General features: G+C 40.6%; 1 protein-coding gene across 1 annotated transcript in view; it reads left to right on the top strand.

The window, feature by feature from the left end:
• Window positions 1-7402: 7402 nt before the first annotated feature.
• The window catches only part of LOC127353081 (transcription factor Maf-like), a 52963-nt gene continuing 35586 nt past the window's right edge, over window positions 7403-24779 (top strand). Inside the window, exons 1-2 of the mRNA XM_051382062.1 lie at window positions 7403-8883; window positions 16482-16552. Coding sequence (XP_051238022.1) covers window positions 7907-8883; window positions 16482-16509 — 1005 coding nt within the window. The 5' untranslated portion in view covers window positions 7403-7906 and the 3' untranslated portion in view covers window positions 16510-16552. The remainder of the gene's footprint in view (window positions 8884-16481; window positions 16553-24779) is intronic.

The following is a 24779-nucleotide window of genomic DNA, read 5'->3' as shown; positions in this document are numbered from 1 at the left end:
AAATTATACAGCCAGCAAGAGGTCCAGCAGGATTTTATGCTCTGTGTTAACTATGAGCACCCATTTTTGCCATTTTCTCATAGGAAACTCTGAAATTGTAATCAGAGTTTTAAAATGAAAATGGTGCGGCTTACCGAGAAAGAAACTTATATAAGCTCAGAGTAAGTACACCATTCGCATATGGATAATTGCCTGTGAGGGATTTCAATACAAATTGAGGCTCAGGAAGCGGATAAGCAACAGGAAGGGTGTCTCTGCTCCTGTGTAAGCATCCAAATCTACTGTGAGTGCGCAAAGAACCATGACTAACTCTTACTAAGTCTGTTTGTGCGTTTTTAGGAAAAGCTTAAAGATACTTTCCTCTCTTCTTCATCTCACTCCCTCTTACTGTCATAACCTCCTTTTCCCCAAAAAAATTATGTGTCACTTTTAGGATCTCTTTCTTTTAAAGTCAGAAATGTACATATTACTCTCCAGATGCTCCCACATCACGAGGTGTTAATTGCAAAGCGTCTGTGAGCTTGATCAAAGTGTGCGGAGAGGAGATGAAGAGGAGACGTGTCCCGCTGGGTTCTCCAGACAGACACAACATGTCAAACCCTCCATTTAGCAGCCAGATTAACGCTTATTCCAGCCCTCCTCCTGCTCCCTCGCTCCTCCCGTCTCTCCCTCAAAACCACATCTGATAAACATCTCATTTCCACACTCAATATTGCCATAATCAAAAGTCCACTCATTCCATGAAGCCTGTTCATCATCCTGCTTCCCTCATCCCTCGGTCCATCAACGATCAACCTCTTTTCCCTCCATTCTCCTCCCTCCGTCTCCCCGAGAGAAGTGAATATCCCAGTGGAAGTGCATTTGTCTCCTGGCATAGTCGAGATATAAAGGATTGTTGTATGAGGCTGTGGTGTCCTGTGGGCTGTATTGTCTCTGCATCTTCCTCTCTGACAGAGTGCAGAATAACGCAGAGAGATGTGACTTTAGTTCGCCTGCTCCCTCAAACACTCCTCTGCTTACTAAGAGCTATAGGCAAATGATTCTTCCATTTCTGAGGAACAGATGAGGGGATTATCACAGGGAGGTTGAAATTAATATTTACATTCATCTGCAATAATCTTAAATCACACTGCATGCAAAGGGTGTTTGCATTCTCATCTTTCTTTTGGCTGAATCTTTTAGTGTCTCCAATGGGATGAAAGCATGTGTGGGAAGACCGGGGTGGGAGAAGCAACTTGGGTTGTATCTGTAATGTGAAACCACCTCACTATTGTCTTGTAGGGCTGTCTGCCGGTCTCCACAGAGCCAGAGGCCTCTTCAGGCCCTTAGAAACACACAAAGACTCAGAGTGTGAGTGCGTCTGGATGAGGCTGAGTGAACCAGAGGCGCCTGTAGTCATCGAACTTTAGAGTTAATGTGTATGACATTCTACAAATAGATTTTCATTATGTTTTATTATTTTGTGTTTTTTGAGGATTTCTTTTCTTTTCTTTCTTTTTTGGGGCTACAATAAAAGTTGCCTTACAGTAACTATTTGACTAAAACCTTTAGCTTCATATTTTATTCAATTAGAATTACCATAAACACCATAATTATCATACCATATAGTTTGTTTATAGGCATTTGTTATATTCATTGTATTTGTTTAGCCTTTTTGCTTACTTTACATATTTTTTTCCGACTAGGCTAAAAACTCTATACCAGGAATAAACAGTAGGCTATGTACATTTAAATTATTCAAGAGCAAGTTTTGTTTTCAAGTTTAAGTTAAAACTAACAACTATTTTCGTTATTAGTTAACTGTTTTTGATTCATCAATTAAAAGTTAGTTTATAATGAGAAATGGCCATCACAAGTTCCAAGAGCCCAAGGTTATGTCTTTATATTGCTTACTATATCCAACCAACAGTCAACCCAAATATTTTCTATTTATAATGATACAAAACAGAGAAATGCAGTAAATTCTCTCACTTGAGAAATTGGAACAAATAAATATTTATGCGATGTAAATTTCTCAAAATCATTTTAATCAACTTTCTTAAATTTAATTACCTGTTAAACTAGGTTGTTGTTTTGAGAGAAAGAGAATTCACTTAACCAGAGAACTTCCGACTCACTGGACTCACAGAGGGTCTTTCAGTCCTGGTAAGAAAATCTGGGGGGGGAGTTGGCGACGACCATGTGAGGGAGGTGAAGGAGGATAAAGAGGACTCCTTGCACCTCCTCTCTCTATGACGGCACAGTTCGACTCTGACTAATGGGGAAACTCTTTATGTATATGAGTCACATTAATAACAGCACAGAGTGGACACTGTGGACATTAATAACAGTGTACAGTTGCAGAGAGCATATAGCACAGTACATATACCGGTCACATCAATAACAACTCATAACCTCCAACTGCAACATGAATCACGTATGCACGGGAAGTCACCCATGCAAACAGTGTGTTCATGTATACACCTAAAAATAGAAAATCACAGTCATTACAGTCATTAGCCATGAAAGGCTAAAATTATCCATGTTTCTCCCTCAGTTAGGTAGACTATTAGAAACCATTATAGCTTTGGGGAAAAGCAAATAGCTGGCGTACCTTGTATAATTTTTGTTATTTTGTGAGTGCTGACTTCTACCTGCTCCTCCACATGCTGGGTGATGCACGGTGGGGATGGCTAATGAAGCCAATAATGTAGCAGTGTGTGTCTAATGAGAGAAGATGAGTTCAGGTTCCATACGATTCACACTTAATTTTAGTGTGTTTACGTGTAAACATGATTACATTCATGAACTGTCGAATCCTCAATAAGCTACTTCCTCTCTCAGTGCTTCCAATTTCACATTTATGTATTCGTAAACATCAAATCATTAACTCACAGACTGCACTGACTTGAATGACCCACATCTTCATCATGTTAACCGTTCACCTGAGAGATATCATATTTTAAACTACACATGCAGTTTTGCAGGTTTTTAAAGTATAATAGCAGTGCATCCTGTGTGTTATACAGAGACAGAGAGCAGATGAGACTGCTCAGACGATGCCTGTGATGTCCACCTGCTGTGAGAGACAATAACCAGATGTGAAGAGGATAGTTTGACACATGCAAGTCTGCTCATTGTGGCCAATTACCAGGTTGAAGCATCCTTCTGGCAGGCACAGAGCCAGAGAGAGAGAGAGTGTCACAGCCTGGTTTTTCTAATCAAGAGCCTGCAATCATTTGAATCTGAATCTTACACAGCTCTGGTGTTTTACTCTGCAAATAATATTTCCATTTTCAGGCTTTAAGGATGTGAATAACTGTGGTGACTTGGACATTTCTGCCACTGCAGTTTAAAAAGCAGAACTAGATCTCAGCAAAAACAACAGATCCTATATGGGGATCCTTTATATCAACATATTACTGGTAAGCCCATGTCCTGTCTTTCTCTGGGTACACTGTTCCACAATCTCCCTCTGTGTGTGTGTGTGTGTGTGTGTGTGTGTGTGTGTGTGTGTGTGTGTGTGTGTGTGTGTGTGTGTGTGTGTGTGTGTGCACAGTTACACTGCAAGGTAATGATCAACCTCACTTGTTGAAATCCTGTTTCTCCCCCATTAACCATGCAGACGTTTTTCAGCTTGTCAAGTTCACACATAAACAGACAGTTCGAACTCAGAGCTGCTACCTGCTTCCTGAGCAGGTAAATGAATCGAAAAAAGGTTGTAAAAGTCTGATTAATGCAGGATTGGAGAACAGGACAGTGAGATAGTGACACAGGGAGAGCGACTAAGCCTGTTCTCTCAAACGTAGCACTTTGCAAATATGGCACTTTGTTTCCGTGATGTGGAAGCTTATTATCTTAATATGCATTCTTTTATTCCCCCTATAAAACACTGGCAGAGGAGTGTGTGGTACCGTTCTTCATGCTCCTTCTTGTAATAGCTTCTCACAGCTCCTCATTCTATTACAAAAGATACAACAGTTAAATAAGACCCCACGAAACATTTCATTTTCTGTCCTGCTAATTAAATGTGTCTCAGATGAGCCCACTGAGCCCACTCGTCTGGTTGTTCCCCCATTTGGAGTGCCACCAGAGTTTAATATATGGCATTAAACAGGGATTGAGAATGAATATGAAGCCTACCTCCCATTGGGAATGTAATGAATGATTATAAGGCATAATCTTGGTAATGCAGAAATCCTTTAGTTTAGTTCTGTCCTTTTATTTAAGTTACTGTCTGTTAAATATGGTAATGTATGGCTATTTTTAGCACACTTAAGATTTTGAATAGTGTGTGTGGGGTTATAAAATGCATATCTTGCAGATGCATAAAATGAACTTTAATTAGTTTTTTTTTCTCAATGTTCTCAATCCTCCATTTTGTTTCTTTGCCAAAACATTGTAATAATATTTTGTAAACAATCATATCACAGTGTGAGAGTTATTATATTTGTCTTAAATACACTGTATCTCTGCATGTTATTTATTTTTACAGACATCACTGCTCCTGCTTCTACAAATAGATACAGCAGAACAAACTTGTAAACAGAACATTTCTACTGTAAAGGTGGGTAACAAAGCAAACAACACGCACATCCTCCGTAAGTGCACAACTTCAGGGAACCCCAGAGGCAAACAAAAGGTTAGCATGCTGAAAATAAAAGTGAGGTCTATTGCAACGTGGCGCATAAGTCATACTGTAATGAGAATGTTTTTAATAGATGTAACAATTAGTAAAGTCACTGTACCAGTAAATCACAAGGAAGTGTGGGAGCACTGGTTATCCTTTACCCAGGATGCATCAGTGTTCTCCTGGGGTGAACTCTGAAAGGTCAGACATTGTCTCATTAACACGTACTGTAGCTGGGCTCCACATGTAGGTGCCAGAGTATTAACACAAAGCTGGTTTGTACACATAAGGCTGGGGCATTAGCAGTGTTACAAAAGAGTCACCCAGCCTCAAAGAGTTTGATTTTTCCATTCATAAATCATTTGACTGTACAGCTCCGGGGTCACAAACGATAGAAATATTAGTATTTAATGTTATTGAATATTGGTTTAGGCATGTCATTATTATTATTTGTTAAAAAGAAATTGTTCAATCCATTTGGCATTATTGTTTAATCCAAATGTAATTTATTTAGAGAAAAATCTCTCCAAATAAAGCGAGCTGAGAGCTGATCTGGTTGTTCTCCATACAGGTGTGCAGTATTTATTTTAATATATTTAGATATGTCATGATCATATAACACTGGTGAGCTCTTAACTTTCCTCTATACTAACACTGTATAAGAGGTCCACCTCCTGCTGTATAAGCTTATTTTATGATATATGCAAGTGCAACCCCCTGTATAGTGTAGGAAACAAAACATCCCCGATAAAATAAAGATAGTAGTGAACTTCATGGCAGTGAGCTGCCTACATGCAACTCCAAAGGGAGACAGAATGAGGTGCATACAGGACTATTAGCCCCCAGTAACACAGCTGATGCATTGGCTCTGGACTCTACTTGTTAACCCTTGAGACTCCTGGGCCGATAAATCCTGGTTTAAGAGATCTGGCAAACCCGGAGCTCACAGAGCAGCTAGTGTCCACTGCTGCAAACATGGACTGTGTGTGTGGACAACTTAAACTGCTCTCTGTGTCTGCGGGTGATTTATGTGTCAAACTGTTTAACAGAATACTATATTTTTTGTTACTTTGCCTGTTTTATAGGACTATTACAGGACTTCTTTTTGTTTATTCACCTCCCTCTGTTATGACATACTTTTCCTGTCACTAAACATTATGTCATGATGACCCCCTGGTTGTTGAAAGACAAACCAAATGACTGTGTATAAAGCATTATCATCTTACAGTATATATGATCAAATGTGCACTGCTGTTACTCTGAAGTTCTTTTCCTGTATATCTAACTACCAGTCGGAATTTACACAACAGCAACAACATAGTAGCATCAGATGGGACACCTCATCTGTTTAATATTTATTCAAAAGCATCTGAGGGGCCTCTGTTGTGTGTTCTAATGAATAAAACACGATGTTTATCCTTCCTGTTTAACGTTAAGTCCCCATGAACAGTCACAGGGACCAAGAGAATATTTACTTGCGTTGGGACACAGGGGAGTTGGATTATCTGCTGGCGGCTTTGTAGTTTTCTGAAGCTTCCCCGTGTGACATGTTCCAGGGAGAGTGCTCTTATTTACTCTCCAGTCCTCTGTGTATAGCCCTCCTTATTGTTTGTTCTTATGTGCCACCACTCCTGAGGACTGTGCTCCAGGAGAGAGAGAGAGAGAGACATAGAGAAACAGAGACACAGAGACACAGAGACAGAGAAAGAGGGGAACACTGATGGTGTGATCATTACATGGGATTGAGACTACAGACTCCAGAAGGACACAGATGGGAGGTGTTGTCACTACAGAGTATTCCATTATAAAAAAGGATTTAATTTTCACATGGACTTGTGAAAAATGGATATAGTTTAAGTGTATATTTTTGTTTTCTTTTTTGGTTTTAATTTAGTTATGTCTTTTGTTTTGAAAAAACACAAATGTTCTTTTTATTATGAGGTGTAGTGGAAGTAAATGCTTGTCCTGTTAAATAATTGTCAGATCCAGCAGTAAGACTAACAGCAAGCAGACTCTACAAAAGTAAAGGTATTTTAAAAGAAAAAAAAAGTAAATTTAAAGAAGAAATACACACCGCGACTGTGTTGGACACATACAGACCCACATGAAGTATCCTTTTATACCGAAAGGTGGCGACGTTGGGTTTCCAAACACTGTCATTCAACCAGACCCATGCCGTGCTCTTTTCAAACACTTTCACCTTCCTCACACAACCGATCTGCTTTATATTTGTAGTAATCCATTTCTGCGACTGTTTGTTTTATACAGACCGTTTATCTGTCGCTCGGATCCATTAAAATGGATTTGGATACATTTAATTTTAAGATGTTTGGGCAGAGAGACAAAAACGGTTGTGACTCATTAATTAGAAAGCTGCATAATTAATTAAATACACCTGTGAAAAGTCTTTCTATATCAACGCACTAAATGAGAGCAGGACTAAGAAAACCGGACTAATGGACACATAATGCAGAAACAAACAATATTGTTGACAAATATGAATCGAAAATTCAATATAAATAATTATTATAATGATATAAAACTACTTAAATATGTGTTACAGACATAACGACTTAAAAAAGACAGATGCATGTTTACCATCTATCTTCTGTTAATCCTTCAGAATCTGTTTTCTTTTATTTGCTTTCGCTCCTTCCCATGCAAAGTGACAAAAGAATGAATATTAAGTTTCATGTGTCAATCTTTTGATGAGCTTGGACAGTTCAGAAAACTTTGGTTTCTATACTATTATGCTAATTACGTCCCCGGGCTGGGCTCCTCATTGGCTGAGTCTCAGTCAATTTCATATTTCAGTCCTGACGTCAGGGCGCCTATAAAACTAAGCAATGCTTTTTAACTCGTCGGCTGACTGATCCCTTAGAAAAAAAAAATCTATCAATCCTTGGGTGGAGTTTTTTTTTTTCATTCTCCACAAAGCAACTATTTGCCCGGGACACGTACGTGAACCTCCTCAATTTGGCGCACTAATCCTAAAAGGAGCCATGAAGTGTTAAATGGTAGAAACAGAGAGAGCGGCGCTCAGACACCCGCACGCTGGGAGAGAGGGAGGAAACAGCGCTCCTCCAATGCGTCTGTGCAACACGGACTGAAGAAAAAAAAAACTTATCGACTCACAAAACCAAAACCTGCGCTGCGCAATTAGTGCGAGAAAATCCACTTTTTCCTTCGTTTTTGAAGAAAATAAATAAAGAAATCAAGCTGGCTCAGTGCGTGTCTCAGCAGCCCACTTTGACAGGTGCTCCTCACCCCCTTTGGAGGACTGTCAACAGCAAGAGGATGGCATCAGAGCTGGCAATGAGCAACTCCGACCTGCCCACCAGTCCCCTGGCCATGGAATATGTTAATGACTTCGATCTGATGAAGTTTGAAGTGAAAAAGGAGCCGGTGGAGCCCGATCGCAGCATCAGCCAGTGCAGCCGCCTGGTCGCCGGGGGATCCCTATCTTCCACCCCGATGAGCACGCCTTGCAGCTCGGTTCCCCCCTCTCCAAGCTTCTCGGCGCCCAGTCCGGGATCAGGGAGCGAACAGAAGGCTCACTTGGAGGATTTCTACTGGATGACCGGGTACCAACAGCAGTTGAACCCCGAGGCTCTGGGCTTTAGCCCGGAGGACGCCGTAGAGGCGCTGATCAGCAGCAGTCACCAGCTCCAGACCTTCGATGGCTATACCAGAGGGCAACAGTACGGCGGCGCAGCCGGGGCAGGAGGCGCCATGGCCGGGGAGGAGATGGGATCAGCGGCCGCCGTGGTGTCCGCGGTTATTGCTGCAGCCGCAGCTCAGAACGGGACTCCCCACCACCACCACCACCATCACCACCACCACCACCCAGGAGCACACCACCCCTCCTCCGGGTCTCAGTCCGGCGGTGGCGCGGGGGGAAACCACCAGCACTTGCGTTTGGAAGATCGGTTCTCGGACGAGCAGCTGGTGACCATGTCGGTGCGGGAATTGAACCGGCAGCTCCGGGGGGTCAGCAAGGAAGAGGTAATCCGTCTGAAACAGAAGAGGAGGACGCTAAAGAACAGAGGCTATGCCCAGTCCTGCCGGTACAAGCGGGTCCAGCAGCGGCACGTCCTGGAGGGAGAGAAGACGCAACTCATACAGCAGGTGGACCACCTCAAGCAGGAGATCTCCCGGCTGGCCAGGGAGAGGGACGCCTACAAGGAGAAATACGAGAAGCTGATCAGCACCGGCTTCAGAGAAAACGGAGGATCCAGCAGCGACAACAACCCCTCATCCCCGGAGTTTTTCATGTGAGTCTCGGCGCTGAAAAGTTTTAATAACCGAACCTCACAAAAAAAGAAAAAAAACAGAAAAAAAACTTTTAATTTGCGCGCAGCTAAAAATAGGTTGTACGAGCTTGTGTTGAAGTTGTTTTGTCAAAGCTGCGTTAGTTAAAGACAAAAAGTTTTCCTCTTTTCTGTATTTCACAAGTATTTTGTTTCAGGGTGAGGATCTTGTTTGGTTTATGTTTTATCACTTTTAAAGGATACACAGGTAGGCCTGTTTAAATGACTCTTGAATGAGAATTCGGTTTCCACAAATATCTCAAAGGATTTGTGTCCAATTCGTGATGTTTGACTTTAGACACACTGCATAAAATTACTTAACACTTTGCTGAATAGGTCCGACCTTATAGCCTGCGCCTCGTCCATCCTGTTCCCTTTACCCCCAAAATTGTTTTGTGAAATTAAACAATCCTCAGGAAACAGCAGCTTTATTTTGGTGTGAATTTACTTTTGATTTATTTTTGTTTTGTTTTGTTTAAAGTCAATTTATTTTGATATGAACGATCTCATTTTCATATCATCCATATTTGTCTTGTGAAAAACAAAAACATCCAAACTCAGTTACAGCAGAGGTTTGGGGAAATTGATGTCAGACTGTAAGTTATGTGAAGCCATGCATGCTGGTCATGTACGGATTGTGTTTTTACTTTTTTCTTTTTCCTTATTTTTGTAATTTTGTGTATAATGATTGTATTATACCATGCCTGCATTGTTCAGCCTCATCACCTTTTTGGGATTTATTTGTAAAAAAAAAAAAAAAAAAAAAAAAAGACAGAAAGAAAACGTGTGAGCAAGTGCATTCATCCGTCACTCTGCTTTCATAAAAGTTCCCCCGCGAACATGGACCCTTCAGCATTTTATAGGCTTCTTTTGGAGCCCGGTGAGGAAAAAAAGGACATTGTGGAATAAAACAACTTTGTACTTAATACTGGTTTATACTGACAGACAACTATCAAAGGTGAGCAGCATCAGCATATTCAGCAGAAACAATTATCATTTGTCCTGACAAAGGCACAGACTAAATAGATTATTGTGATCAACAAGTGGGCTGAAGATAAAATGCTTTGAACAGAACAGAAGCAGATTATGATGCATGTCCTGAAATTAATGAGAAATAGGCAACTTTGTCACGCTAAATTGTTGCATCAAATGATCTATTCTTTCTGCAGTTCGTTATTAATATGCTTTCCTTTCATTCAAGGAACTTAATTAAGTTTGTCCAGAACCCTATGGGTGTTATTCGGTAAATAAACTGTGAACTGTTTGGAAATGGAAATTTAATGTTCTCCCGGTGTTGTAGAATAATTAAGCAAAGCATCATGCAGCCATATACATCTATTGTGATGCCCTGGATTTCTATACAGTAAAATGTATTGTCTGGACAGTACAGTTGACTGGCAGACATCGTGTTCACTCTTAAAAATTGAATTTTATAAATAAACCATTCATCAATAAACCTTCATGAATGGAAACATATTTTCTCCTGAAAATGTTGATTATTTTTGTTCTTCTTTAGCTTTGCTTTGTTGTTTGTCACTGTGTCTTTGAGGCGACACCACACACTCTCAGCCTTAATCTTCTCTCGATCTTAACTGAAATGTAAACAGAAGGAGAAAATGCCAATTACAAATGTCACTGAGATAACATGAACATCTGTTCATAAACATCTGGTTTGCATTAAAGCGCGGTGCAGATGTTGCGCACAAGGCGCGTAATTATAACAACTCTAATTTATATATTGAAGTGATTTTATATTTTGACTCAACATGCGCTTTTCATTCTTTTCTTTCTCTGAAAAATACACGCGTGGATTCTTTTCAAGTATTTTCTTTTGATGACTTTTGCTTCTCAAGAAATAAAAGGGACGATCTTCACCTGTTGCGTAATTAAAGACAGAAACTCTTTAATTCCTCTTTTAAAAACGTGCAGAACATCACATCACACATGCTCAGTATTTACAGTATGATTTAACATTTGCCTCAGGCCCTAATAATTGTGCTGCCGGTGTCCTAGAAAATACTCAGTTAATGATTGATTTTAGAGTAAACTTGCACTTTTTACTCGGTAGCTGTCCACTTGTTGAATATTGCCTGTGGAAAGTTTCATTTTAAATCAGCCGAAGTCAAAGTTCTAGATGACAAGTTAGATAAGATACTTAAAAAGATGAGGCAAACATAAGATTATGCACAAATATGTTTAATTTTGAAAATGTGATTTTTGATTTCATGCAAACAATTCCGTATGAAAAAAAAAAAACCGTTACAATAATACTGAGGCGATATGATTAAAATAGACTAATTCATCGTCTGAATAAATCTTACAGCCATATTAAGCCTGAAAAAAATCGCTGTGGTTATGATACTCGAGGTATTTTGGCGATCCACAACTTTCACTTCAGTGTAAAGATCCTTTGTTTGACTTCTGACATAAAAAAAAAAAAAAAAAAAAGTTAAGTGTATGAGAAAAGCCACAGAAGACAATCGCAGCAATTTGTTTTTTGTAGCGACTGACAGCTCCAGTAGGATATAACCTGCCTCTGCTCTCTGGACTGAATCTGGCCTGCAGAGTGTTTCTCTTCCTGAAAGCAGCCTGATGAACTTAGTGCATCCTAAAGAGCAGTATGGCTGAGATAAAAGCTGCACAGAGTCTAGGTTGGGCTGCCATACAAGGTCACTGCCACCACAATACATGCTGCTAGAAATCTGTGTGTGTGTGTGTGTGTGTGTGTGTGTGTGTGTGTGTGTGTGTGGGAGGGATATTATCTTTTCCCACTGCTGGACCTTTGACAGTCTGAGTGCTTGCATGTGTTGTGAGTAAGGATTTTTTTTCTTTCAAATGTGTGTGTTGCTCATGGAAACTTTCAAATGCCCCACAGCGGTGATGTGTTTGAATGCAGAGTTAAAGACTGTACAGACTCTCTTAGGTCTGTGTCTCACCTGTACAACAGTGTCTCACAGACACACACACACACACACACACACACACACACACACACACACACACAGTCACCTGGCTTATATTAGCTACCATGAAAGTCCAGAGTGAGGGACAAGATGGGAGAGCATGATCCTCTCCTGCCTGGAGGAATGATTTTCTCTGTGATTAAAAGTGAGTGAGAGACAGAGATAGAGCAAGAGGGAGAGAGAGCAATAGAGAGAGAGAGAGAGAGAGAGAGAGAGAGAGAGAGAGAGAGAGAGAGAGAGAGAGAGAGAGATAGATGCTGGCTGCCTTCCTGCTCCTTTCAGATGATAAACGATCAGAGATGCGTCCTAGCTGAGAGGAGAGGGCCTTTTAGTGAGCATGTGTCCACTAATTTATGGTCCTGCTATCTGATTAGGTCAATATAGTGTGCTATTTAATTACATTTGTGTTATAACCTAGAACTAGAGATGCTATTCTTCTTTCATGGCACCTCTTTCTTCTGTGAGGCACATGGGATTCTCAGGCCCGGGACAGTCTTACCTGGAACCTGCTTGTGCATCAACAACGATGTGACAGGAGGTCTGCTTTGTGTAATGGTTCATAGGTTTCCAGTTTTTGTGCTCCGTTGTGTAAGAATGATAAAGTGGAAAACTGCTGATCATTGTAGGGGTGTGGAAACTGTGTGGGATGCTTTCTGTGTGTGTGTGTGTGTGTGTGTGTGTGTGTGTGTGTGTGTGTGTGTGTGTGTGTGTGCGTTTTGACTTCTAGACACACCAAGGAACAGGAGAATTCAGTAGCACTGATTCACTTCCTGTGTTAAAGGAGGACAGAAGGCACAGGAAACAATATTTCAACGCTTCCTGCTCATTTCTCAGCACTCTAGATTCGCTGTTTCTTTCTCTGTCTTTTGCTTCCTCTCTTTCATTTTGCAGTATGAAGAAGTGTGCACATATAGTATACAGATACACACAGAAACACCACATTATTAATCTTATCAGTATTAACTGTAATTCTATTCTCTGGCCCAGTATATTGACTTCTGCACTGTGATCATTTGCAGTCTGTCCAATGATTAGGTTATTAAAGATAATGTAGTTGTCTACTGTCACAATATTGGACTCTCTCTTTCAGGTCAACTATGGGAAATCACTTTGAAATTTAGCAGTATTGACATTTGAATCATCATCATGTACTTCGCTTTAATGCCCCAGAATTAATAGGACAAAGGATGTGCGCACTTTTTAGTGTCTATTTGTGTGAGTGCTCAATAACCAGCCAGCATTGTCTTTTATTTGACCTTGTGGTGGAAGGGTGTATATGCAGTATGCTTTAACTGAGTGCATTAAATCTATAGGAATGAGTCATTTTTTGGTGACATCCGTGATGCTTGTAGCTTTTTATGTCAATCAACAGGAAATCTAAATAAAAGTAAGTTGAACAAATAATGTTAATAGAATCTAACAGAAAACTCAAAGCCCAATGGTGCAAAAAAATTCCGGCTGCATTTATTTTCTTTATTGTAATACAGTTATTGTAATAATCAATTTACAAACAGCTGAACCAAGGTTTAGGTCGATCTGGTTGCATTTATAACTGTTATAACTGGCAGTGTTTGTTGTTTTCTAATCAGCTGAGCAGAAAGCAAAGATTTCTTAAAACACTACCTGAAAAAGCTCCTTACATTGAGGTATCAATATCTCAAAATATATACAATCCACTGTGTTATCATTTTATGAAAAGTTGTCTAGTTTTGTTTAAATAAATAATAATTTGTGTTGTTTTAGTGAAAGTGGTTTTGTAACAATCGAAGTCATAGATCTCATTTCGTAACACGACAGTTTTCTTTTTGTGTACGTTCATTTTCTTTTCTTCCTTTTGAGCGCAACCTTACCCATGACAAAACCCCCCAATGGGTTAAAACATATTTGCATTCAAAAGAGGAAACAATTTCAATCTCTTCCACTCAATTCGCATCTGCATCACTCCACGCGATAAACATTTACATTTAAAGTGATTTAAATCAGCTGCATTTATGTTCCTCTGTGGTCCGTCCATCATCTAGACCTGCAGAGCCAGAGCTTCTCTCTCTCTGCCCCTCTCTCCCTCCCTGTCTTGCAGTGTCCTGAGTTATGTGTCATTTATTTGAAACCCTAATAATTTAACTTGTCCCATCCTGTCGCGGCTGTGCATGTGGTAAGAATGCAGCAGCTGTAAAGAAGGGTTGTGCTGCTGCCTCTGTGTGTATATCTGTCTGTATTGGCTTTACATGGTGATTTTCTCCAGCAAATAGAAGCATGGGCAGACTGGAGGTAATGTGATTGTCTGCATCCAATCCTATAGTCTTGTGTTGAATTGAGATTACTGTAAATGCTCAGCTGTTAGTGAAAGACTGTGCATATGGGCACATGTAATGTTTTGTGCATGTCGCAGTAGAATTCAAACACTAGATTTGCATTTGCTTGTATAAGGAGCTCTCCTCAGAATGCATCACTAAAGGGCAATAGATGAAAGCTAATTATGATTTAATTATATGTGATCACAATATTCTGACTCACAGATAAACATAGCTGAGGCTGTGTTGATGTTTTCAACCGTGAGTTGAGTTGCAGGGCACAGAGTCAGTGGAGTGGTGTGTTTTGGACCGCAGCGGACGTGGTGGGGGGGTGTTTGAAAACTGAGTGCATTATGCGACTCTGTGTGTGTGTGTGTGTGTGTGTGTGTGTGTGTGTGTGTGTGTGTGTGTGTGCACACGCGTTTAAGTGCGTGCACGAGTTTGTGTTATGCAGGGTGGAGCTGGAGCCGAGCCCGACCCCTGTGTGTTTTACCTGCATCTCAATGAAGCGAGTGAGGTGATTTACCCTTCTACTGCAGTCATTCTCTCTCTCTCTCTCTCTCTCTCTCTCTCTCTCTCTCTCTCTCTCTCTCTCTCTCTCTGTCTCTCAGCCAGTCAAACAGACATTGATCTCTTTGCCAGGCAAGGTGACCCACAGTGTTGTTCAACTCTTCCAAAGTCTCCCCTCTCCCTTTCATTTGTACCTGGGAAAGGCCTTGACCCCACACACTGCTGCCATGTAGCAGCCCTCTGCACGTGGACCTCACTTCCCCTGTATCAAGACCAGTGTGTGTGTGGGGGTGTGTGCGTGTGCTTGTTTGAATTAGCACACAGAGCACAGACACATGTGTAAGTATGTGTGCACAGTGAGTGTGTGGGAGTACATGCCTACGTGTGTGTAAATGTTCCTCTGTTCTGGCCCCTGTTTGTGTGTGTGTTTATCAAGCTCTTTGTTCGTGTTCACCTATAGGTATGTGTAATTATGTGCAGATTCATTTCAATGAAGCTGAAACTGTCAATTCTCAACAGAGTTTAGATACATCTGAGAGGCCGGTCTGCCCATGTGGATGTTTGAGAGTATTTTCCAGGTGACGGCAGACTTCTCTCTGCTGTAGGTCTGTCACTGGGAGCTCCTATGTAGCTGAATGGGTCAAAGTCCATTTGACCACAGTGTGAATCGGATTACACGGAAATGAATGGTTCTCATTGTTGCTTAAAGATGGATTGAGGGGCATTAATATACTTGGTCACTCCTTTGCCTCATTTCTCACCAAAGCCCAGCGGAAAGTTTTTCAGGATGATTCGTCTCTTTATATATTTACCAGATTTTCTTTATCCGCGGTCGTCCCTGATGTGTGTTCATATAATGCTGACTTGTGTGCATATGCTGTGTTCACACGCTTGAATGTGTGAATATGCTGCTGTCAGACATGCATACACCCGAAATGAATGTGATAACATGAAATGACCGATCGGATGTTTAATTTCAGTTACTTATGAACTAATACATTTAATATTATTTTAAATAATGCACCTACATTTTGAAGTTTGTTTTAATGAAGGATGGGGTAGTTATAAAAACAATGGTGTATTATCAAACTTAATGTTATAACCAGAAAATTTTATATATATTATATTATATAATATACTTTTTAGGTGTATTGATTTTGCTTTTGAAATACACTGCAATCCGTGTGTGTGTGTGTGTGTGTGTGTGTGTGTGTGTGTGTGTGTGTGAGAATGTGCATCTGTATCCATGTGTTGGAAAATGAGGCACATAAAATGTATCAGCCAAATTACAAAACAAATCCAAACCTTCCAGTTAAATCTAATATCTGATATATGATTGATTGAAATGTTCCATTGATTTTATTTGACTGAAGTTTTGTTTTTGTGTTGTTTGTTTGTGTTTGTTGCTGCCTGTATCTTAATCTACAGCTCTGCAATTGTTATTCTGAATCATTGAACTCTTTATATAGATTATTTGCCTTGAATTTAAGTATTTAGGACTAGAATTCCAAATTCCTTGATAACATTTTATGAATTCAACTTGCAGCTCAATTTTAGACAAAATACAACTGCCACAAATGTATTATTAAATAAGTTGTATTGTTTTTTTAAAAGGACTAATATTACACTCTATCCCCAGTGATTCAGGACTTAATTATTATCTTTGCTCTCTCCATCGAGTCACTTTTCTTTAAATTCATGCTCCATTTTGTGATTACTCAACGTTCAAAGTATGTCTTGTCTACAGTTTCCTGTGTTGTGGGTTTTTATAATACAGTTCTGTTTCCTGTCTTTGCAGGACATCAAGAAAATTCCTCCATCTGTGATCGAGAGCTGTGACCTCTCCGTCCTATCACCCTGGAGTCTGAGGTAACTCACCCCGTTCAGTCTTTAAATTTCAACACTCATTTACCTGACTACACAAATTCATTTACCTCCGTTAAAATATTTACCACTAATGTCAAAATAAAACAGAACATAAACTGCATCAAATAGTTTAGTGTTGCAGAAGTCTGACGATTGAAATTTCATGTCTGCTGCATTAAAATACAGCACATAATATTACAATGAGCTGTTTGTAAAACTGTGTTCAGTAATTGATCCATTACAATGATGTTGTCAGAATTAATTTCAGTATTTTATATCATTTATTTCATTTACATTTTCAAAATTTTGGACATAAAATTTGATTCAAGTTTGCAGCCCCACGGCCCACTTTATATTATAAAAAAGAAGGGTTGCATCCAAGCAAAACTTTTGAGATATACTACAACATATACAGCTTATACTGTAAATACTGTCATTGCTGCATAAATTTTAATATTTAAAAATACTATTACTATTACTGAACTAATACTGAACTATTTTTTTGTTCAGCTGTCATGAATAGTAACTACAAAATTCACATTTTCTCTTTCCTGCTTTTCTTAATTCAGACAATTTGTATAAAATCTGTCTACACGGTCAAACTATTCAAACAGGAGCCTTACATCTGTAGCCGTACAACATCTTGATATTTTCACTTTTTGTATGAATCAGGCAAAAGTTTTTTTATAGTGCCTCAGACATGAAGTAAGATTGTTGTATCTTTCTTCTGTGTGAAATCAAAACCCCAAACCACTTGTTTATATTGGTTTCATTTAATAAGGAAGCACTCATTTGGGACAGCAGACACAAGGGGAGGTTTCATTATTAGGTGATTTTTTTTTTCCTCGCTTCATATTTAGCTCTGTGACCATCAAACGCTCTCTCAACATTTGTTGTGCGATGTTATACAGCTCTCTGTTTTGAGGCTTTGCTTTGACAGTGCTGCTTGATTGACAGGAGGGTGACATGTGCAGTGCTCATGGGATGAGGCCAAAACCTTTGTCCTGACCCTTTGACCTAACTTCACTCTCTCAGCTCTCTCTGCGGAGATAAACGCTGTACATTATTTTTTATTTCTGGCTGACATGCAGATGGACGGATGGTAGGATTGCAGTGGATGGCGGGGGATGATGGAGTGAGCAAGGCAAAGCGAGGGCTAGTTTTTTTGTGCACTGACAACAGGAAGGATGAATGGAAGGGATAGAGGCAAAGTTAGGGAAGGAGTTGAGGGATTGACGAAAGGAAGTCACCTGGATTTGAATGCAGACACGCACACGAGGGTGAGAGAACCGAAGGAGGTGAGGAGGCGAAGAAAGGGTGGGAGGAAGGGATGGTAGGAGGGCTCCTGTCCGTGGATGCAGACAGACAGGCAGGGTAACCAGAGGAAGGCGGTGACCTTCTCTGCTGCTGGAGGATCGAAGGCTTTATTTAAAGGCCTGGTCAATGCTGGGTGCTGCTGAGGTATCAGCCTTGCAGCCAGGCGACTCATCACCACTGTAATACAACTCTCTAACCCTAACCCCCCCCCCCCCCCCCCACACACACACACACACACACACACACACACACACAGACAGGACAGGACACTCTCTGGACACCTCAGGTTTTACACTGTACAGTCGAGAGGCTGGACAGAAGAAACTACAGCATCAGCATCGGCTAATTTTACTGTGCAGCAGACAGTATACTCTACTTTCCTCATGTGCTCAGCATTGTGAAGCACATGCTTGTTTTGCCTTTGATATGCACTCCACCGATGTCCATTTTTATTTGTTGACCAGTAAGAGATAGACAGTAATACAGTTGACAGCATAACGCACAATTTTATTCGGGATGGTACTGACACAGCGAGGATGGAGGGGATGAAAGAGTTAAAAAAAATATGACAGAATGCAGGCTGCTAAGGTAGGACACCTGCGTTTGTGTGTGAGAGTGGAACACGTGCTCGTGCGCTTGCATGTGTGTGGCTGCAGCGTTAGGACACCTGCATGCTTCAGCACTTTCTGGCTGTCAGGAGCTCTGAGGTCACATGCAGGGGAGTGGAGAGGGCACATTAGAGGAAGCTTCAGAGCCCCCACCCACCCACCACGCCTCCACGATCCTTCCCCCCTACACCTCAACCCCCACTTTTCCTTCTTCCACCGTTATCCCCCAACATCCCTCCATCCACCTCCTCCTCCTACTTGTCTTCCCCTCATGGTGACGGGGTGAGTTGGCCATTCGGGGAGGGAGGAGAGCAAGGTGCCTCTGTGGCTGACAGCGGGCAGGTCAGGTTTTGTAGACACGGCAGAGGAGGAAGGACACATGCGCACATGCACGCAGACACATCAAGGTGTATGAGAGTGTAAGAAAGAGGAAGAAAGAGAACATATAATTAAGCGCTAGCATGGACTTATCGGCTGTACATAAAAAAAAATATATATATATATATATAAATATAGACTAGGCAGAAGATCGATATTGATGTATATCATGATATCTGTTTAGTTAATTTTGTATCACACTGGACTTCATGCTAATGGTAATCAAACTGGAGCATTTTGAACTTCCCAGAAAATACTCCAGGGGGTTGAGGTTATCTAACTTAACAGCATCAGTGTAGTCAACAAAACTGTATATTACAATTTTTGATATTGAAGCAAAATTCCACAATATGATTTCAAATGATGAGCAATAAATATTGCTGTATCACACACTTAATTCAAACATTGATTTGTCACTTATAACACACTGCAGCTGCATTAGGGTCTTTTGTATTCTGCAGCGACAAGGATTTGCTCCATCCCCAGTTTGGCACACTTCACTATCCATTTACTGCCTGGGATATATATATATAACTACTAGCTGCTCAGTTTGAGACTCGTTACTCTGTTACAGTCTTGATAGTGACACAGACGTCATCCCTCACTCCAGAAAATCCAAATGACAGGGAGGATATGAACAGGATGTGTGCTCATTACTAGGCCTGCTCTAAAAAGAGAGGACGGGTATAGGATTGGGTGTGGATTAAAAATAACAAAAAGAGAAAAAACTGTTCTCTCTCTGCAGTTGTAAAGATACACAAACTGAACACTGTGTACAAATTTGGATTGTTTTTAAAAACTTGTTATGTGTTCTTACTTTATTCTAAACTACAGAATAAATGATACTTGAGGAGAAAACTGCACCCTCGAGCAAAACCTCTAAACATCAACCCGCTCCTGTTTTCATCTTATGTTAATATACAATTTTCTCTCCGATGTTTCAGTTGTTTAAGCCTGGATTGTGTTGTTTTATTCAAACATAATTAGTTGTAAAGCTGTTACCACTGTGTCTGTGTGTGTCTGTGTGTGTGTGTGTGTGTGTGTGTGTGTGTGTGTGTGTGTGAGCCTCAGAGCCACTGTTGTCCTCAGGTTGCGACTGTGTGTTCACAGCATGATTGAGAGAGGAACTTGTGATCAGCCGGAGGTTAGTGTGATATAATGTATTCCCCTGAATCACCGCAGCCAGCAGCCCAGGGCCTTCCTCTTGCCCGCAGCCTCCTTCTCCTTACACACACACACACACACACAAACGAGCACACACACACACACACACACTTCCCCGTCCCCTCGTGTCGCCATCCCCTCCTCACCCTTCCCTGCGGTGACTGCCCAATGCTAGATGCTCAACGTTGCACCCAGTGTCTAATTGAATTCCAACACTCCGGCGTTAGCTCCTGATGCTACAGAGATGTTAACACGGCACAATACTAACAGTCCTCAGGACGTGTTTCAACACTCTGCTCCTAAAGAGAAAATTAGTGCTAAGCTCACTCTGGCAGCACATGATTTATTCAAAGCTCCAAACTATGTCTTCTGTATCCCCTAAAGGACTGTCTTTTATAGCCATGAGCGAATCAGCACTTCATATGCACACATGCAGCACATGCAGAATATGCATTGTGGCTATGCCGTTGGTAGACAGAATGTGGGTTTCCTCTCACTTCTCATGCTTCTACTCAAGTGTATCTATTGTTCCTTAAATAAATGTGTCTGCTGGCCTCTCTGCATCCATATTGCTGCCGATGCCGTCCATCCCCTCTCCCTGACACCCTCACTTTTATTCCCTGGCTCTCAAACACTAGCTCTGGGCTTTAATGGCACATATTTCCTGGGCCCGGCTGAAACGGGATGCATCTTCTCCTTGTTAGCTTGATAAATAACCAGGCTGCTGGGAAAGTGCTGAATTTTAGCTTTCAGCCACTATTTTCTGCTGGATGACATTAATTTTAAGTGCTGAGAAGGAGCTAACTAATACAGACAAATAAATAAGGAGGAGGTAGGGAAGGTGCAGAGGTGCTGGAGTCACTCTGCTGTCCCCCCCCCCACCCCCCCCAGTTACCTTTTTTAATACACAAGCATTCATATATGCAATATGCAAACCTGCAAAAATATACAATACACTTTCTCAATGCATGCTTCTGTTATTGTCCAAACTGTGAAATCATCTTGTCTCATTATTAGTGCAACTCCTGCAGAGGTCAAATGTTGTTGCAGGTAAACAGTGATATTATAAGGAACATTGGAATTTAAATACTTGGAAAAAGTTGTACTGACACTGAAAAAAAGTTCCACTGAAAAATTAAACAGATATTAAAAATATATTTTTTTGTTTTCTGATGTGTTTTGCAGTGACAATCTTATGATTTCATGAAATTTTTTCAAGGACAGATTTTCTTTTACACAGTCAGGGTTTTTTCAGTGTCATTGGTTTTCAGTTTCAGCTTTCTGTCACTGTTTTGGAGAGGAGGGGTTTGAAGGATAGTGGGCACGGATGGTGGAATTTATATATCTGCATACTAATAGCAACTCCTCTTCTGGACCCGAGGTCAGCGGCTCTGATCCCACACACACTCTGATCCTACACACACACGTAACAATGGCTTCCACAAGTTCACATGAAATTCCCAAACTGTGTGTTGTTGAGTTTGTTTCTCTGTGCTGTTGGTTTTACACATTGAACCGGGCCGGGTTAAAGTTGACTTTTATCAGACGTTATGCTGGTCTGACAGAGGTCTGCTGGACCACGTGGTAAAGTTAGCTTGTTGTATATATTATCCAGATGAACTCGTACCCTCTTACCCTCTCAATCTATCTTCCTGAATTTTGTGTTTCATCAGGAAAAGAGATTAGTGTGGCAGTAATATGGCGGTGGCTCACAGTTATAACAGGGATAAAATTTATTTACATAAGTTATCAGATTTGAATCTAAACAGCTAATTTGTGGATTGCAATTTAGATATTAATGTTTTCTTGCAAAAAACAGACAACAATAAAGTTCACCTCACGCATGTTTTTCATAATAATTTAGAAAAGACTTGTGTGGTCAAAATCTGATTCTAAGCTTCATCGGCTGTTCGATTTTACATCTTTATAATCAAAAAGCAACTGAGGAGCAAAACAGAATAGAAAAAAATAGATTTGAATACAAGATTAAAGTAGAATTTCCAGAACTATCAACTTTTGTCATATTTTGCTTTGTATTTTCATCTATATGTCTATATATTTTTATTGCTGTCCTTTTCTTGTTTCTTTGTTCAACTTAATTTAACATTCCTTTTCCTGTTTTACAATTTTAAGCACACATAACTCCAGATGACTCCACATGTAGAAAAAGCATTCGTCACATGACAGCAGAAAAAGCACGGCAATAAATGTGTTTTACTGCCGGTCTATACAAAGAGCACAAGCATGTCGACAGGACATACACTGCACTACTGATAATGTGAATCTACTTTTATCACAACACGCAAAATTCTACTTAAATGTGTGACTATCAGTTCCATGTCACTAGATACACACACACACACACACACACACACACTTGCGTACACACACATGTTGTGCTTTTTTTAATGCTTTTGTTGGTTTTCTTAACATCAAACTTGTACATTGCTTCTCTGCATTCACATTCAGTCTCTTTTACACAAAATCCATGTAAACCACACACACACACACACACACACACACACACACACACACACACACACACATACCTCTGTTGTGTATGTTGTGTACAATGAAGTGGCTTTGGCTGAGACACCTCATACATTATTTTAACAATGTATAGTGCAGTGAATAAAAAGGTCACTGGTTGAGAACTGGCTCCATGTAACAATAAGATGCATGAATTGAGCACTGCAGGCCCTTCAGTCAGCATCCTGCTGCTGAACGCTGTGAGGAGGAAACACATGTGAGCTAGAGTGATAGATTCTACTGTAGGCTGTGTGTGTATATGCCCCCATTTGGTGTTTATGTGGCACCTTTGTGAAACACCTTATAACAATAGATTTACTTGGTCTATCATTATTGATTGTACATTTTCCCCCCTTTGCCCTTTGCCTCACTTTGATAAATGTCTTTTATTACGATAACATTTTGCCTTTAAAGCACATCGTGAGCTGAGATTTTGTTTTTAAAGCAATGCTTTTATTAGACCGTTTCTATTTTTGTCAGTATCCGAATACACTCTCGCTCTGCAGATGCGATGCAAGCAATGCGTGTTTCTGTTTGCAAAGCAGGGTTTAATTTTCAGGGTGTATTTATCACATGCTGTCATGTTGCGGTCACATGACCACATGAACCACTGCCAGCAATTAAGGCTGATAAATCACTCATTTACAGGAAGAGGAGGAGGGACGGAGTCGGGCAAAGAGGAAACGAGAGAGTGATAAGAGAGAGGGAGAGGAATAATGAATAGCCCGTACCCCTTCACAGTTATTTTATACTTTCTTTTTTTTTTTAAAAAACATGATGTTGAATGTTATTGTGTTTGGGCAGTGTAGTATGAACTGTTGCCAGTGAGGCTCATTGACTCCTACAGGCAGAGACAAAGAGACAGATGGTAGTTGTTTGTGTGGTTTACTGTGATTGTGACCTGACTGCACTGCTTTATTTACTGTTGGAGGTGTGTGTGTCTGTGTGAGTGTGATTGTGAGTGTGCAGCTGAGTGCACGCCTGCACAAGCAAATGCATTTGTGTCATGACAGAGAAAGAGATGCAGAGACTCTACATACCCAACCGTCACTTCTCTCTTTCTTTCTCTCTCTCTCTCTCTCTTTCTCTCCCTCACTCTCGGGTTCCTGCCGATGGATTTCCTCTCAGTCTAAACAGGAGAGCAAACTCACCGAAGGCTCTGCATGCAGCTATTCCAGATAGCAAACAATGCTGGAATTTTATAACAGTAATAGTGTGTAGATGGACAGGGTTTGTTTATTCTTGTCCTTTTGACCTGCTGGAATAGAAAATGAGACAAAGCACACATCTGTGAGACTTAGCTGCCGACACAAGTCTTAGAGAGTGAATGGTGTCTAACCTGTGCAGCATCTGTATAAGTTACATCGGAATGTGTGTTTCAGCAGCTCAGGTCAGCGCTCTGCAGAGTCTCAGCCTGCCCACTCACTTGAAAGGGCTGATTAAAGATTCATGACAAAAACTGGGGGAAAAAGAAAAAAAAAAAACAGCCCACTTCTAATGGGCTGTAAGAAGACGAAGTCAGAGGAAGACGAGAGGAGTGGGAAGGAGACAAGCTGTGGTTTATGTTTTTTTTTCCTACAGTCTGAACTCTCATTCGCTAAAGACAGCGGTCACTAACTGACTAAAGGTGTCTTTACAATGAGACCACAGAGAGAAGTTAGAGTCAGTCAGGTTTCCTGCTGCAGAGATATAACAAAATATCAGGAATCAGCTCTCACTCTGTACATGTTTGAGGGGGTGTTTGATGTTTATTATATTTTAAATGAATGGCTTACTTCAACTGTGCCAAAAGACATCTTATGGCAATGTGTGTGTGTGTGTGTGTGTGTGTGTGTGTGTGTGTGTGTGTGTGTGTGTGTGTGTGTGTGTGTGTGTGTGTGTGCGTGTGTATATTAATGGTGTGTTCAACAGAGGCAGGACCCTGCTGTCTGTGTCTGCAGCCTGTGACTGGAGCAGCTATTCTGGGGAGAGAAATATACTGTGTACACATTAACTGCACTAGAATACAAAGTCAACACTGTGACTGTTAGTGTGTGTTTGTGTGGTATGTGAAGTATTGCCAAAGACTGTCTAGCTTGGGAAAATATTGAATTTTTCCAGAGGAGAGGACCGAAACTGTGAGTCTGTACATTGTCTCTTTGCTTTCTAGTTAGTTTAACAGTAATGTAAAAGCTCCATAACATGTTTTTTTATGTTAGTGGGTATTATCTTTTAATTCTTGTGAAACATTACAC

This window comes from Dicentrarchus labrax, unplaced genomic scaffold (assembly GCF_905237075.1).
Source record: "Dicentrarchus labrax unplaced genomic scaffold, dlabrax2021, whole genome shotgun sequence".
Taxonomy (NCBI): Eukaryota; Metazoa; Chordata; class Actinopteri; family Moronidae; genus Dicentrarchus; species Dicentrarchus labrax.
This window is presented reverse-complemented; position numbering and strand designations above follow the sequence as displayed.